This window comes from Oratosquilla oratoria, unplaced genomic scaffold (assembly GCF_046742065.1).
Source record: "Oratosquilla oratoria isolate Oo_2021 unplaced genomic scaffold, ASM4674206v1 SCAFFOLD45, whole genome shotgun sequence".
Classification (NCBI taxonomy): domain Eukaryota; kingdom Metazoa; phylum Arthropoda; class Malacostraca; order Stomatopoda; family Squillidae; genus Oratosquilla; species Oratosquilla oratoria.
Window position 1 is genome coordinate 5,955,204 of NW_027467710.1, and position 16,065 is coordinate 5,971,268.

General features: G+C 41.8%; 1 protein-coding gene across 1 annotated transcript; it reads left to right on the top strand.

The window, feature by feature from the left end:
* Positions 1–617: 617 nt before the first annotated feature.
* On the top strand, positions 618–5,663 carry LOC143023157 (small ribosomal subunit protein mS35-like). The gene is made up of 4 exons (XM_076181672.1): positions 618–623; positions 1,051–1,230; positions 3,410–3,581; positions 5,418–5,663. Exons 1-4 carry the CDS (start codon positions 618–620, stop codon positions 5,495–5,497), a joined length of 438 nt encoding a protein of 145 aa, XP_076037787.1. The 3' UTR covers positions 5,498–5,663.
* The last annotated feature ends 10,402 nt before the right edge of the window (positions 5,664–16,065 follow it).

The window sequence follows — 16,065 nt, forward strand, 5'->3', positions numbered from 1 at the left end:
TGTGGCCCACACTAACAATCCCCAGACAACAATATAGCATACCTTTTCTGGGTGATTTATGGTCCTCACCAGAGTCTGTTGCCAGGTTCTTGGAGGCCATGGGTCTTCTGCAAGGGCAACAGATTTGATTGATTTATCCCTCTCAGGCTCCAACCAGAGATCATCCACCCTAGATATGCTATGGTCTGGTCTCTATTTGTATAATTGTAATGTGCAAGGGGAAAAAAAACCACTTATGAGATCCCATATTTTTGTTTCCATTAATCAAACTTAACATAAATTCATTTGTTTAATGAGTGAAGTATTTTCTATGTAATTGACTGATTAATTTCTGCCTCAATCTTCACAAAGTGGAAAACCCACAACCCCACAGTGGCTGGCACTAGTCCTTGTGCCCTCCCATAGATCTCTCTGGGAAGATACTTTGGGTTGTCCGTCTTGTATTAGTGTAAGACTTCCCATCTTACCAGCAGAAATTAGTAGAGGAATCAAAACAGTTGCTGGCTTTTAGCTCTTTGTATGTGAAAAAAATGGGAGAAATATAGTTATTAAAGTTAATAGAGATCTTGGGCCCAGCCCAGAGACCAAGTATCGGCCCCTTGGGGTTGCATCTCCTGATGAAGGTGAGGAGTATGACGGGTTTTGAAAATGGGTAGCTTCTCTGTCCATCTTGCATGACCACCACATGCAAGTACCTTTCATTGATTCCTTCCAATTATAAAATCTTGGGAAGTCCCACATAGGTTTCAAGAGGTGAATGTGTGAGGAGATTGCTACCAAAGGTGAACGAGTTGGATAAAAACATGTAGCACATGTTAAACCAAAGATGGAATAAGAGATGAAACCAGTTTGATACAGTGAGTTGAAAGGAAATACAAAATCTCAAGCTTATCTGTGTGTTGCTTGTAGGCAGAATTAGTGGTACACAAGATCTTAAATACCAAAGTATTCAATCTGGTCACCCCTTTCCATGATACCTCATTGTTTGCATAGTGTACCTGAGTTGATATTGATTAGCATTAGATTTTATTTAGCCCATATTTTCCACAGGTAAAATTATCCAGTCTTGATTTAAATGATCATGGTGTGGACAAGCTGCTCAGGCTTGTAGGGGACAGATATGATCCAGAAACGGACATGCTAACCCTTGTTACTGATCGCTGCCCACTTAGTCGACAGAACTATGATTATAGTCGATACCTCCTCAGTGTTCTGTATTCAGAAGCCAAGGTAAGTGAAGTTATATTTTGTTCAATATACATATGTACAAACTAAACAAACAGTAACAAACACCACAACAAAAATAATCTCAGTCCAAATACAAAGAAGACAACTTACAACCTTACAAATATTTATATGACACTTTCCACCACATTATCCCCCTGGGGTTACATCCCTCAACTCAAGCCTCTCATCTATCTTATATAAGGGAGGTAACCAGCCAGCCATCCTTAACCCTTCCAATATTTATTTGTTTTCCGTTTTATCTTAGCTCCTACTGGATAAAGGACCATCTCAGTCCCCCATCCATTGCTTGGAATAGAAGCAATGCAGCAAGACACAACATTTACACAGCAGAGCCCAGCAACCAAGCTGTGGAGGTGCTGTGTCTAATTACATTAAACTAGAAGGAAAAACATAACCTTTATAAAAGATAAGATTCATAAACTACTACATAGAGCAGAGGGACAAGGAGGGAGAGTTGCCATGAAAGTGAAGCACCCTTGCTGTGTTGTGCTTCATTTCTTCTGACCTGGGCACTGGGCAGGAGACAGGGATGACTCTTGGTCCACAAGGAACTAAGATGAAATGGAAACAAATGTGTGGTGATTGAATGGGATTGGAAAGGTGGGGGTGGTATATACTGTAGGTAAACAAAAAAAATCAAACTAATCCCTCTGAATTTACTACATTTAGACTTATCTCCCCTTACACAGTAAGACATGTACACTTCTTCCTTCTCTAAAACACACAATAGATAACCTTATCAAACCACTCCACTGTTACTATTTCATCCTTTGTCAGAAAACTCCACAAGACATCCATCCAAGCCAGGTGCCTTTACAACTCTCAGTTCTTTTAGACTGCATATGCACAGCACCTCCTCTTTTGTGTCACACTTCTCATTCCTCTTACCCATTCTAGTCATTTCTCTGGGATCCACCACCTCCATCATAGGCTCCTAGTCCTCCACATTTTAGTAATTCCCTGTAGTGAGATACTTGGGTGCAAATGTGGCAGGGAAAGGTGGAGTGAAAGTGGAGGTAGAATGTAGATTGAGAGAAGCAAGTAAATGCCTTGGTGGATTAAAGAGTGTAATGAGGAATAGATATTTGGGAATGGATGCTAAGAGGAGACTGTATGAAGGAGTGATTGTGCCAACAGCACTGTATGGGGCAGAAACATGGAACATAAGAGAAGAAGAGAGGAGGAGTTTGAATGTGTTTGAGATGAGGTGTCTGAGAAGTATGATGGGGGTTACTAGGCTAGATAGTGTGAGAAATTAGGAGGTGAGGAGGAGAACGGGGGTGGAAAGGGAGCTGGGAGATAGGGTTGATGAAAGAATATTAGGATGGTTTGGACACATGGAAAGAATGAGTGAAGAAAGACTAGTAAAAGAGGTGTGGAAGGCAAATGTGGAGGGAGTGAACATGAGGGGGCGTCCTAGGATGAGGTGGATGGATGGGGTGAAGGGGGCTTTGGGGAAGAGGGGAATGTCTGTTGAGGAAGGACGAGAGAGGACAGAAGACAGGGGTGAATGGAGAATGGTTGTATATGGATGATGTTGTGATAGCATGAGGTGGAATGGGCGGGTGGATGGGGGGTGAGGTAGTATGTGTGAGCAAAATTTGACACAGCCCGAAGGGATTTCTCCCCGTCCTCTCATTTTATGCAATGGGGGGGACGGAGAGGGGGGGTCGCCGATTTAATGAAGCGGCCTTGCTGTGGATGTGCTGTGTCTTGCGACACTGCTTCTGACCCAGGGCAGTGGACAAGGTGCAGGGATGACCCTTCATTCAGGAGGTGCTAAGATAAGAGGGAGGGTGGAGGGGTGTGGAGTGTATTCAGGGATGGAATGGGTGGGAATGATTTTATGCCTTTTTCTTTTTGACTACCCCCCTTGTAAGGGGGAAAAAGCCTTGGTATATGTATGTATGTATGCCTCTCCCTCTCATCATCAACCCTGCCATTAACAGCTACTCATCTACTTCCTCTCCTCTCTTTCTTCTTGGCTCCTCTCTTTGCTTAGTTTTCACTTCCTTGTTAAAATCAAAAGATGGGTATTGATGTCATAGTACTGTAAACTGTTTCTATCAGTTGTCATTTATGAGAGCTTTTATTGGAGCCATATTTTGTTTTAATTATCCAAATTTTTCAATGTAAGTGATATTGTTTTTTGTCTCTCCAGAAAATTGAACCATGGGAGCATGAGAAATCTCTAGAAGATCAAGAGAAGTACACATGGGAAGGGAGTCCATCTGAACAAAACCTGAATACCATCATAGAAGCCTCAAAAGAATCTGTGCCTCCACAGTATATCAACGAGTATTCTGATGTTGTTACTGCTATACATAATGAAGGTTTGTGGCTCTACATTTGCTGACAACAAATTTTCTGTTTTTATATAAAGATAGGTTTTGCTGTCAAACAACTTTTCACCAGACCTTGTAATCTGTTTTTTAATTTGCCAGATATTCCTGCATTAGAAGTGTAGAACCTAGCTTAATCATCTACTTTCTAGTAGCTTGTCTACAAAATCTCCAATTATTCCAACATCCTCATCCATGTTACTTGTCCAGTTTTGTTGACATTATTTCTGCATTATCATCTGCTTCACAAATTATTTAACACCAGATCCAGAAGCATTCTAAAGCATTCTCATATGCAAATGACCTGATGATAACTGAGCATCTGTCTATATAGACCATTGGCTTCTTCCCCCCTATAAGAGAGGTAAGCCAAGTTCAAAGGCACACATGCACCCACACCCATCCACCACCCTTGTCTCCCTCTTATTGTGTGCTCCTTGTGCCTGTCTCCTGATTGGTTCAGAAGCAATGCAGCAAGACACAGCACATCCATTGTAGGGCTGCTTCACTTACACAGTGACACCCCCCCCCCCCCCTTCCTGTTACAATCATGCATAAACTAGATAAGATCACTTGTGTATGCATCAAAATATCTTCCATGCACATAAATCCTCTACTCACACATATCCCCTGCCATCTCCTTTCCTATCTCAACAGATATTTCCTCAACTGCAAAATAGATGCCAAGAAACAAATATGTATATCTTGGGGCTGCCAAATTTCTTGTATCAGCTACCTAGAAGTAATTTATTGGTTAAAATAATTTGACATATTAGTCCTGGAGTAGTGTGCTGGTAAAATTGGCCTTTTTGAAGCTATGTTATTTTTGTGCTATGTTTGGCCGTTGCATAACGGACGTATTCATTGGGGGGACGGAGAGGGGGGGTCGCCGATTAATGAAGCGGCCTTGCTGTGGATGTACTGTGTCTTGCGACACTGCTTCTGACCCAGGGCAGTGGACAGGGTGCAGGGATGACCCGTCATTCAGGAGGTGCTAAGATAAGAGGGAGGGTGGAGGGGTGTGGAGTGTATTCAGGGATGGAATGGGTGGGAATGATTTTATGCCTTTTTCTTTTTGACTACCCCCCTTGTAAGGGGGAAAAAGCCTTGGTATATGTATGTATGTATGTTTGGCCATATTCTGAGCAAGACCATCTTCTCCAGTAATTTGGAGATGGTGGAGGAAAGAAGAGAGATATGTTTGTAAGATGTTGGTTGTTGTGGTGATGCATTTGATCTCAAAAATAGGTTTATGTGTACTCCATTTCAAGGGTGGGTATTTTGGTAGTACATACATATATACATACACCAATGGCTTTTCCCCCATACAAGGGAAGTAGCCAAAAACAAAGGCATAAAATCCACTCCCACCCATTCCATCCCCACGTACTCCACTTCCATTCACCCCCCTCCCTCCCTCTTACCTTGGCTCCTCTTGGATAACAGGTCATCCCTGCAAATTGCCCACTCCCCTGGGTCAGGAGCAATGTAGTAAGACACAGCACATCCACAGCAAGGCCGCTTCATTTAATCAGTGACCTACTTTCTGTAGCCCCAAGGGGGGGGGACATTCCTAAAATTGTCATCACTCATTATATAGTGTTTGGGTCCAAGTATCTCAGATAGTAGTTAGATATTTTGTCAGAGTCCAGTACACATGAGTTCTTTAGGCTTTTGATAGACCTCTGTATCCTCTAGAAAATTAGGAATTGACTTCAGTGCCATGATTACTAGTCATGTTCTCCGTTCTCATTTTGGAGAGTTGTTTATGTATTGTATTTTTGTTTGAGCAATTGTATTCTCATAAGTGATAATTCTATTTGGCAGGTGAAGATGACACCACTCTCAAGAAATATGAAGAAGCTGTTTTAAAAATTTTGTGCCTTCCCTCAAATGTGCACATGTGAAGCATTCCCAGTTGGGATAAGAGTCTTAGCAAATGAATAGGAATATAAAATGCCATGTATGTATATTGTACTTTTAAGATTAAGATGGCATATTTAAAGATGGTGAAAGAATATTACAATTGTAAATATAGTAATTGTGTTTTTAATAAATGTTGTTAATACTTGAGTATTATATTCACTAGAAAATAGGTATTGAAAGAAACATGAGTAATGGTTGGAGAATATAACAAAAGGGAGGATAGTGGAGTTTAACAGATATAGGAATGCAAACTGTAATGAGACTGGGACAGAAGGTACCTCAGTATTTTAACAAGAACAAGAAACTCTAAGAGGCAGATGAATGAAGTGGAAAAGCCAGAGGCAAAAAAAAAAAAAAAAAGTAGAATTAATGCTAAGAATGAAAAAATTTTAGCAAAGAAAGTTATAGTGCAATGAATACTTCCAAAAGACTGGTAAACAAATAAAGTTTTACATACACATACCAAGGCTTTTTCCCCCTTACAAGGGAGGTAGCCAAAAAGGAAAAGGCATAAAATCATTCCCACCCATTCCATCCCCGAATACAGTCCACACCCCTCCACCCTCCCTCTCATCTTAGCACCTCCCAGATGACGGGTCATCCCTGCACCTTGTCCACTGCCCTGGGTCAGAAGCAGTGTCGCAAGACACAGCACATCCACAGCAAGGCCGCTTCATTAAATCGGCGACCCCCCCTCTCCATCCCCCCATGCATGAAAGGAGAAGACAGGGAGAAATCCCTTCAGGCTGCATCAAATTTTGCTCACACATACTACCTCTCCCCCCACCCATTCCACCTCATGCATCACATCATCCATATACATTCTCCATTCACCCCTGTCTTCTGTCCTCTCCCATCCTTCCTCAACAGACATTCCCCTCTTCCCCAAAGCCCCCTTCACCCCATCCATCCACCTCATCCTAGGATGTCCCCTCATGTTCACTCCCTCTACATCTGCCTTCCATACCTCTTTTACTAGTCTTCACTCATTCTTTCCATGTGTCCAAACCATCCTAATATTCTTTCATCAACCCTATCTCCCAACTCCCTTTCCACCCCTGTCCTCCTCACCTCCTCATTTCTCACTCTAGCCTAGTAACCCCTGTCATACTTCTCAGACACCTCATCTCAAATACATTCAAACTCCTCTCTTATGTTCCATGTTTCTGCCCCATACAGTGCTGTTAGCACAATCACTCCTTCATACAGTCTCCTCTTAGCATCCATTCCCAAATGTCTATTCCTCATTACATTTTTTGATCCACCAAGGCATTTACTCGCTTCTCAATCTAACATTCTACCTCCACCTCCACTCTGCCTTTTCCTGCCACATTTGCACCCAAGTATCTAAAACTATCCACTTCCTCCAGTCGCTCTCCCTTAATGCTCACTTCCAGTCTGCTGCCACTTTCACCCCTTGAACATCTCATCACCTTTTATCCACATTTATCTTCAGCTTTCTTCTATCACACACTCCCAAACTCTGTCACCAACTTCCTCAATCCCTCCTCCGATCCTGCCACTAGCGCAGTGTCGTCCGCAAACAACAGCTGGCTCACCTCCCACTTTTCTCCATTTTCTTTAACCATCTCCAATCCCTGACCCACCACCCTTGCATTTACCTCTCGCACTACCCCATCCATGTAAAAGTTGAACAGCCAGGGCGACATAACGCATCCCTGACGAAGTCCCACCTTTACCTCAAACCACTCCCTCTCTCCATTTCTAATCCTGACACAAGCTCTACTCTCATAAAAACTCTTGACAGCTAGAAGCTTTCCTCCTATCCCGAATATCCGCAAAACCTCCCACAGTGCCTTTCTGTCTACCCTGTCTTGAGCCTTTCCCAGGTCCATATAAGCCCAAAAAACATCCTTCCCCTCTCCTATAGCTTTCTCACATATCTGTCGTACAACAAAAATCTGATCTACACAACCTCTACCCGTCCTAAATCCACACTGTTCCTCACCAATTACTCCCTCTGTTCCAGTCTGGGGTATTGGCTGCATGTTATTGTGGCAAAGTCATGCAGTTGATACTTTAGGGTCTATATGGGGTGCCCCTATGGACCAGAACCACACATCATTTTGTCTGTGATAGAGGAAAACTCTGTTCATAGAGAAATGACACTTTTATACAATGACTGTCCCTCCGTTATGCTGTCCCCCAACCCCTTGTTGCTGTCCTGTACAATTTCTCTGAATATTCATTTCTTTTTTTTGCCTACTTACCCTGTGGTGGGGGAAAAGAATACTGCCACCAAGTATTTCCACTTGGATCATAAGAGGCGAGAAAAAAGGGACGGGGATTGGGACCAGGCATCCTTCTCCCTGTAGCCCCACAAGGGACATTCCTAAAAAAAGCAAAGGCATAAGAGGGTCTAGGAGTTTTCCGACCAGCACCCTAAGGTTTGGGTCTTTTAATGTGCGTGGATGTGATACAGATGAGAGTAAAAGGAAAGAGATAGGTAGTATGTTTGTGAGAAGAAAGATGGCTTTGAGTGAAACTAAGTTGAGTGTAAGTGGGAGGTTATCAGGAGTGAAGAGAAGGCAAGGGAGGGAAGGGGTGGCTATACTAGTAAGTGAAGAGATAGGTAAATGTGTAGTGGAGTGGAAGGAGGTTTCCTCAAGGATAATGTGGATGAAGGTGAAACTGGGAAAGGAGATGTGGGTTTTTGTAAGTGCATATGGGCATGGCAGTGAGAAGAGTGTAGAAGAAAGGGAGGCCTTTTGGATAGATTTAAATGAGTGCATAGAGGGATTAGGGAGAAAAGTCAATGTAATAGTACTGGGAGACCTTAATGCTAGGGTAGGAAATGATCCAATTGAGTGGTTGGGAAATGTGGAGTTCCAGGAAAGAATCGTAGTGGAGAGTTGATGGTGGAGATGTGTCTAGAAAGAGAGTTGATGATAGCAAATACAGTGTTTCGGAAGAAAGTCAAGCATAAGTACAAATGGGAGAGAGTGGTGGATGGAAGGGTGGAAGATAGTGTTAATGGATTGTGTAGTGGTAGATAGGAGTATGATAGGAAGAGTTAAGGATGTACATGTGCTAAGGGGAGAGGGTGGGGTAACATCAGATCATTTTTTGGTGGAAGGTAAGTTGAGAGTGGAGGATAGATGGAGAAAGAGGAAAAGGACAAAAGGTAGGGAGGTGCTTAGAGTGAACTCTAAAGGAAAAGGAAAAGGAGGAGTACAAGAAGAAGCTGAAGGATAGAGTAGAGGTAGGTGTGGAGGAGGAATGGGGATGGTTCAAGGAGGGAGTCACAAAGTGTGCAAAGATGGTGTGTGGAACAAGAAGGACAGGATGAAATAGAAGGAAGGGTAGTGAATGGTGGGATGAGGAAACAAAGAAGGTTGTAGAAGAGAAGAAGCAGGCATTCACAGATTGGTTACAAAATAGGACGAGGGAGTCATATGAGAGGTACAAAAAAAAGAAAAAGGTAAAGGAGGCAAAGAGGAGAGCAGATGTGAAATGGGGTAAGTGTATGACAGAAAATTTTGAGATGTTTTGGAAAGAAATTAAGATAGAAAGAGGAGGCGAATCAAGTAGAGAAGAAAAGGTAAAAGGTGCAGATGGAGAGATGATAATGGAAGAGAAGGCAGTAAGGGGAAAATGGGCAGAATATTTTAGGGTGTTACTAAATGTGAAGGAGGATAGAGAGGGAAAGATAGCTGTAGTGGTAAATGCTAAGAAAATGACCATGATAAGTGAGGAAAATGGAGGAGAAATAAGGAAGGATGAAGTGAAGGCAGTTGTTAAGATGATGAAAGCAGGTAAGGCACCTGGTCTGGATGGATGCCATGCAGAGTGTCTAAAAAAAGGAGGTACAGTGATGGTGGACTGGCTGGTGAAGTTATTTAATGTTTGCTATAGAGAGGGTAGAGTGCCAGAGGACTGGAGGAGTGCCTGTATAGTTCCACTTTACAAGGGAAAAGGGGACAAGTGTGAATGTAGTAGTTTCAGAGGGATTAGCTTGTTAAGTGTAGTTGGGAAGGCTTATGGGAGGATCTTGATTGAGAGGATTAAGAGAGGAACAGAGGAATAAAGTTTTGGAAGTTATAAAAAAAAAGTGACTGAAAAGTAAAGACACGGGAACTTTTAAAGGAAATTGATGGCAAAAATTAAATGAGAACAATGTAAAAAGTGAACATCATCTGCATTCATGCATGAACTGTTCCAGACCACATGCAAGGTTGAGGCCAGCCCTGCAATTGGCAAAAAAAAAAAAAAAGATAGAAAAGGAAGTTTTTCTGGAAGTACTCAACTAATTTTAGATACTTGGGTGCAAAGGTGGAGTGAAAGTGGAGGTAGAATGTAGATTGAGAGAAGCGAGTAAATGCCTTGGTGGATTAAAGAGTGTAATGAGGAATAGACATTTGGGAATGGATGCTAAGAGGAGACTGTATGAAGGAGTGATTGTGCCAACAGCACTGTATGGGGCAGAAACATGGAACATAAGAGAGGAGGAGTTTGAATGTGTTTGAGATGAGGTGTCTGAGAAGTATGATGGGGGTTACTAGGCTAGATAGTGTGAGAAATGAGGAGGTGAGGAGGAGAACAGGGGTGGAAAAGGAGCTGGGAGATAGGGTTGATGAAAGAATATTAGGATAGTTTGGACACATGGAAAGAATAAGTGAAGAAAGACTAGTAAAAGAGGTGTGGAGGGAGTGAACATGAGGGGACGTCCTAGGATGAGGTGGATGGATGGGGTGAAGGGGGCTTTGGGGAAGAGGGGAATGTCTGTTGAGGAAGGATGGGAGAGGACAGAAGACAGGGGTGAATGGAGAATGGTTGTATATGGATGATGTGATTGCATGAGGTGGAATGGGCGGGTGGATGGGGGGTGAGGTAGTATGTGTGAGCAAAATTTGATGCAGCCCGAAGGGATTTCTCCCCGTCCTCTCATTTTATGCAATAGGGGGATGGAGAGGGGGGGGTCGCCGATTTAATGAAGCGGCCTTGCTGTGGATGTGCTGTGTCTTGCGACACTGCTTCTGACCCAGGGTAGTGGACAAGGTGCAGGGATGACCCGTCATTCAGGAGGTGCTAAGAGGGAGGGTGGAGGGGTGTGGAGTGTATTCGGGGATGGAATGGGTGGGAATGATTTTATGCCTATTTCTTTTTGGCTATCCCCCTTGTAAGGGGGAAAAAGCCTTGGTATATGTATGTAAATACTCAACTAGAGTGGGAGGACATGGTTTTAAGATGACAGGATGACCTTATAGAATAGGATACACTACAATAAAACTAAAAGTATCCTATACTAATGTAGAAGGTTACTATCAATCTTGTTGGAGATAAATGACTACTCGGTAAATGAATCTGATATTTTGTGCTTGGTAGAGAGCAAGCTCCCAAAAAATTATCATCTATAGCTGGGAATAATAGGTATGCAATCTGCAGAAAGAAAAAGAGAGAGAAAATAAAATGGATGATGAACATTGTGAAATATGTTAAGAAATATCAGGTAGTTCATATCTTTAAATATATATGAGAGGATCAGCAAATCCATTGGCCCTGGTCTCTATTGTACAAAACCTGCATCCTCCAGGAAATTAGCCCATGAGCAGGATTGTAAGTTACAAAATGAGGTATTGTGTTGTCAGGAAATTGTGAATGTAGGGCAGAGTAATATGAAGTTTTCTGTGTTGGGGAACCTCAGCAATCTGAGATGACTACAGCAGCGGGTTTGGTACGATTGGTCTAACGACGATTGGTCCAAAGCCAATTGGTCTAATAGACCAATTCGTCTAAAACCGATTCGTCCAATATACTATTTGGTCTAATGACGATTAGTCTAAAATTGATGTAAAGACAATGATAGAAATACAAGAATTTAAATCAGAGACTTATTTAAGACACATAAAAATATACTTTAAAGACAATGATAGAGACTTTTATTTAGGACACACATAAAAATATACTTTAAATTTTTTTAGTTTGTGCCAGCGCTCGTAGAAACTCTAACCTATCGTAATTGTCCTTCTCGCTAAAAACAGACAAGATTCTCTCTTCACGTTCAATATCTTTTCTCTTGAGTTTAGCGTTAGATTCTCCTCTAATAATGCATTCAATCTGTTCTTCCACATTTTTTGTTCCTTTTGTAGTTCGGTAATTAGCTAATATTCCAACATGTGCAGAGCCTACTAGTATCTCCAGCTGTCGATGCCATGCTTCCACTTTGTTCTGTGTCCTTGGAACACCAAGTTCCATCCTGTCATGTACGGACCACAATGAAAGGGGAAAAAGAGGAGGAGACCGCATTTCCTGACCTCGCAATACTCTACGAATTTTGCCCCTAACATAATTTTCGTCGAAGTAATTAACAACCTGAATGCCCTCCTCTGGAATTGTGTCCTGGAGTTCCAGCCATGCAGTCTCGATATCACTAGCAGGTAAGAAGGCTAGTGCTGCCATCTGCCGGATTTTCAACGAAAAGTTTTCATCAGTGCCATACAAGGTTTTTAAACCAGATGAAATTATTTTTCTATAGATGCTCTGTCCTAAATGGAAAAAACAACCCTTGTTAGTTGTTCCAGGCATTTCGGATTTAACTGCATTTATAACACTAATTTCGAAGTCAGTGATTATCATCTGAGGAGAAAGGTAAATTTCGTTTTCCGCAGCATAATCTTGTAGATCACGGAATAACTGAATATAACATTCCGCGTTTTTTCGTGACATAAGTACATACACTAATGGCAACACTCGACTTCTGTCATGTGGTCCAATGGGAGCATGAATTGTATACATTTGCTTGAAAACCGTAGGAACGGTTTTAAATGTCCCGTCCATTATCCAAAATTGAGCATTTTCAAGTTTTTTTTATATTAAAACAAGTAGTAAATATCAGTATTTTGTCGTCTCCAACACTTGATTCTTTTATTAGAAATGGCTCACCAGACAGTGTTTGTTGGTACTCAATTGGAATCGATATTTCATCCAAATCAGTTGGCTCTACTGGTCCCTCTTTACGCATTCTGCTTACTATTTTCTTGAGAGCCCCTTTCTTCCCAATATACGGTACAATAGAAGAATCAACTGAACTACACACGTCTTGAATTATTTGGCATGGTTTGTCACTGGTTTCAATAGCTCTGTTTTATTTTATTACGGCACTTCACTACATCGATTCGACTGGCTTCCGCAGATCCACAAGTATGATCACTTTGTTTTGTTACAATGTGACAATTATCTTCACAGTGAGTTACGGCAGATCCTTTACATGATCTTGTTTCGCATCGCCAGTAAAATGTTTCTTTACCACTTGTCTTTTGAACCCTTTTTGAGCGCAATGTAAACAGATAACCATCTGCAGCAAGCTTTTCCTTTCCTCTTTCGGATAGCACAATTTCACACACAGGAAACTCCATGCTAAGGGCTTAGGAGAATACTCCAAAATGCAAATACTCTAAAACAAAGTAAGAAAGAACTTCGACACAAACTATCTCTTAGTTAAATCGGTAGTTAGAATAAATAAATTTTGCACAAACTATCCTTTAGGACCTCAGCTCCAGTCCGCTCGTGACCTCAGCTCCAGTCCGCTCGTGACCTCAGCTCCAGTCCGCTCGTGACCTCAGCTCCAGTCCGCTCGTGACCTCAGCTCCAGTCCGCTCGTGACCTCAGCTCCAGTCCGCTCGTGACCTCAGCTCAGTCCGCTCGTGACCTCAGCTAGAGACCTCGTTTTTCTGCACAGACACCAGCTAGTGAATACCTGTGAATTTTATATCTCCGAATAGTGTTAAGTGATTGTGTTGTGTTTTTGTAATTGTATACGTATAGCGCTATACAGTTACAGATATAAGATAAAGTGCAGGGTTCTATTTAATTTCAAAACAGTTTTCTGTTACCGTATTCCAAAGGTAGGAGAAATAGTATAAGGTAAGCAGAGTAAGCTTCGCGTATTTAGTTTATTAGAGACCGCTTTGATTTTTTGTTGCTGTTGATTTGTATTTTCTCTTTGCCGTTTTTATTGCTAAAGGGGGAGCGAAATGGCTTGTGAAGGTTGCGTGAACCTAGAGGTCCGTCTCAGGATGTGTGAGGAGGAAATTCGGCTTCTCAGGAGTGCGCTCCGTGAGAAGAGTGAACCCTCCCCACAACCCAAAGAGCGTTCCACTTCTTCACCTACTGTCACTGCCATGAGCGAGTGGCGCTCCGTGGGGTCCCGTTTGTCGAGCCCGCGTTCGGTAGACGTGTGCCCTGTGGAGCAACCGCTGGCTCTAGTCAATCGTTTTGCTCTACTGGAGGATGAAGTGGCTGAAAACCAGGAGTTCTTGGTGGTGGGGGACTCCATGGTTCGAGGCTATGACGACATCCTGCAGCGAAAGACTAAGCGACGTTGCAAGCTTGTATGTCAACCGGGCCGTGGGATCGTTGATTGTACCCGGTCCATCAGGGAGCAAGGACGGAAGAACACGGTTACGATTGTACATACGGGTAGTAACGATGTAGGTAGGGTGAGATCAGAGGAGCTTGTTCGGAATTACAAGGTCCTCCTTCAGGAGATGAAGGAACGTGGGAGCCGTCACGTAGTCTGTGGGATCCTCCCGAGGATCTACGCAGGTTCGTGTTGGAACAGTAGAGCCATAGGGATTAATGATAGGATATCGCAGTTGTGCACACAATTGGGATACCACTTTCTTGATCCTTGGTATCTCTTTTCTAGGCGCCATGACCTTTACGCTTCTGATGGGATCCACCTTACCCGCAGAGGCAAAGATGTTCTTACAAACCTCATTGTGGGAGTTTGTAATGAACCAGCTCCTTTTTTAGGGTAGAAGGCCAAGGGGAAGGGGAAATAGAATGTACTTGGGAAAACAGTGTAGAGTATAGCATTAATGTAGAACAATGTACCAGTATAGGACAAAATATAATTTTAGGATATAATGTCGCTAGAGGACGAAATGTCACATTAGGATATAATGTCATAGGACAAAATGTCGAAATGGGATATAATGACAGTGGAGGGCAAAAGATCACGATGGGAAGTAATGATAAAGGAGAACAAAATATCACGATAGGATGTAATGATAATGGAGGAGAAAATATCACGGTAGGATATAATGTCATTGAAGGCCAAAATGTAATTTTAGGAAGGGATACCGGACAGAATGTCAATGAAGGCCAAAATATCATGATAGGATGTAATATCGCTAGAGGACGAAATGACACATTAGGATGTAATGTCTTAGGACAAAATGTCACAATGGGATGTAATGACAGTGGAGGACAAAAGATCACGATGGGAAATAATGATAGTGGAGAACAAAATATCACGATAGCATGTAATGATAATGGAGGAGAAAATATCACGGTAGGATATAATGTCAGTGAAGAACAAAATATAATTTTAGGAAGAGATACCGGACAGAATGTCAATGAAGGCCAAAATATCAAGATAGGATGTAATGACAGTGGAAGACAAAAGATCACGATGGGATGTAATTATAGTGGAGGAAAAAATATCACGGTAGGATATAATGTCACTGGAGGACAAAATATAATTTTAGAAAGGGATGCCGGACATAATGTCACTGAACGACGAGAGGCCGGCGTGAATCACGGTGACGTAGGGGGACAAAATGTACAAAATAGATCGGATGACCGTAATCGACCAGATGTCCGTGATGGGGGAAATGTTAATTTTGATAGGAGAAATGTTAATGAGGCATTGAATGTCAATGAAGGACCAAATAATAATAATATAGAGCAAGGCATAAATAAAAAACAAAATGATAATATAAGACATGATATTGAAACTCAAAATGTGTCAAAAAGAAATAATCAGGAGTTTCTTAAAACTATGTACTTTAATGCTCGTAGTATTAGGAACAAATTTCAAGAAATACAGGCGTATGTCAAAAGCGAAAATCTCGATATGATAGGAATAACTGAGACATGGTTGAATGGTACAGAGTTCGAAGCTGAATTTAATATTGCGGGATTTAAACACTTTCATCAGGATAGAAACCACAAGAAAGGTGGGGGTGTTCTATTGTACGTTAAAAACAATGTTCATGCTTGTGTTTTAGAGAAAGTGAAACAGGATGCATATGACAGTTTGTGGGTTGAGTTAACCCAAACAAATGGACAAAAAATGAATATAGGTGTAATATATAGGCCAAAGACATTATCATTAGCAGACGACAAACTGTTATTTCAAGAACTGTCTAGTTTCTGCAACCGGGATTTATTGATAATGGGTGATTTCAATTTTACTGACATTGATTGGATGACCCTTGAACATGGCCATATAGGTAGTCGCTTGATTGATTTTCTTGGTGACAATTACTTAATTCAGCATGTAAAAGAGCCCACAAGATATGGAAACTTACTCGATTTATTGATCACTAGCCGCGAAAGCATGGCAACTGATGTAGAAGTCGGTGAATCTGTTGCAAATAGCGATCACAACTTAGTCAGATTCAAACTCCTAAACAATTTTAGAATAGATACTTGTGCTTCTAAAATACCCGATTTCAGTAAAGCTCAGTTCATAGAACTACGTCAGGAGCTTCAGCTTACAGATTGGGAGGAAAAATTAAAC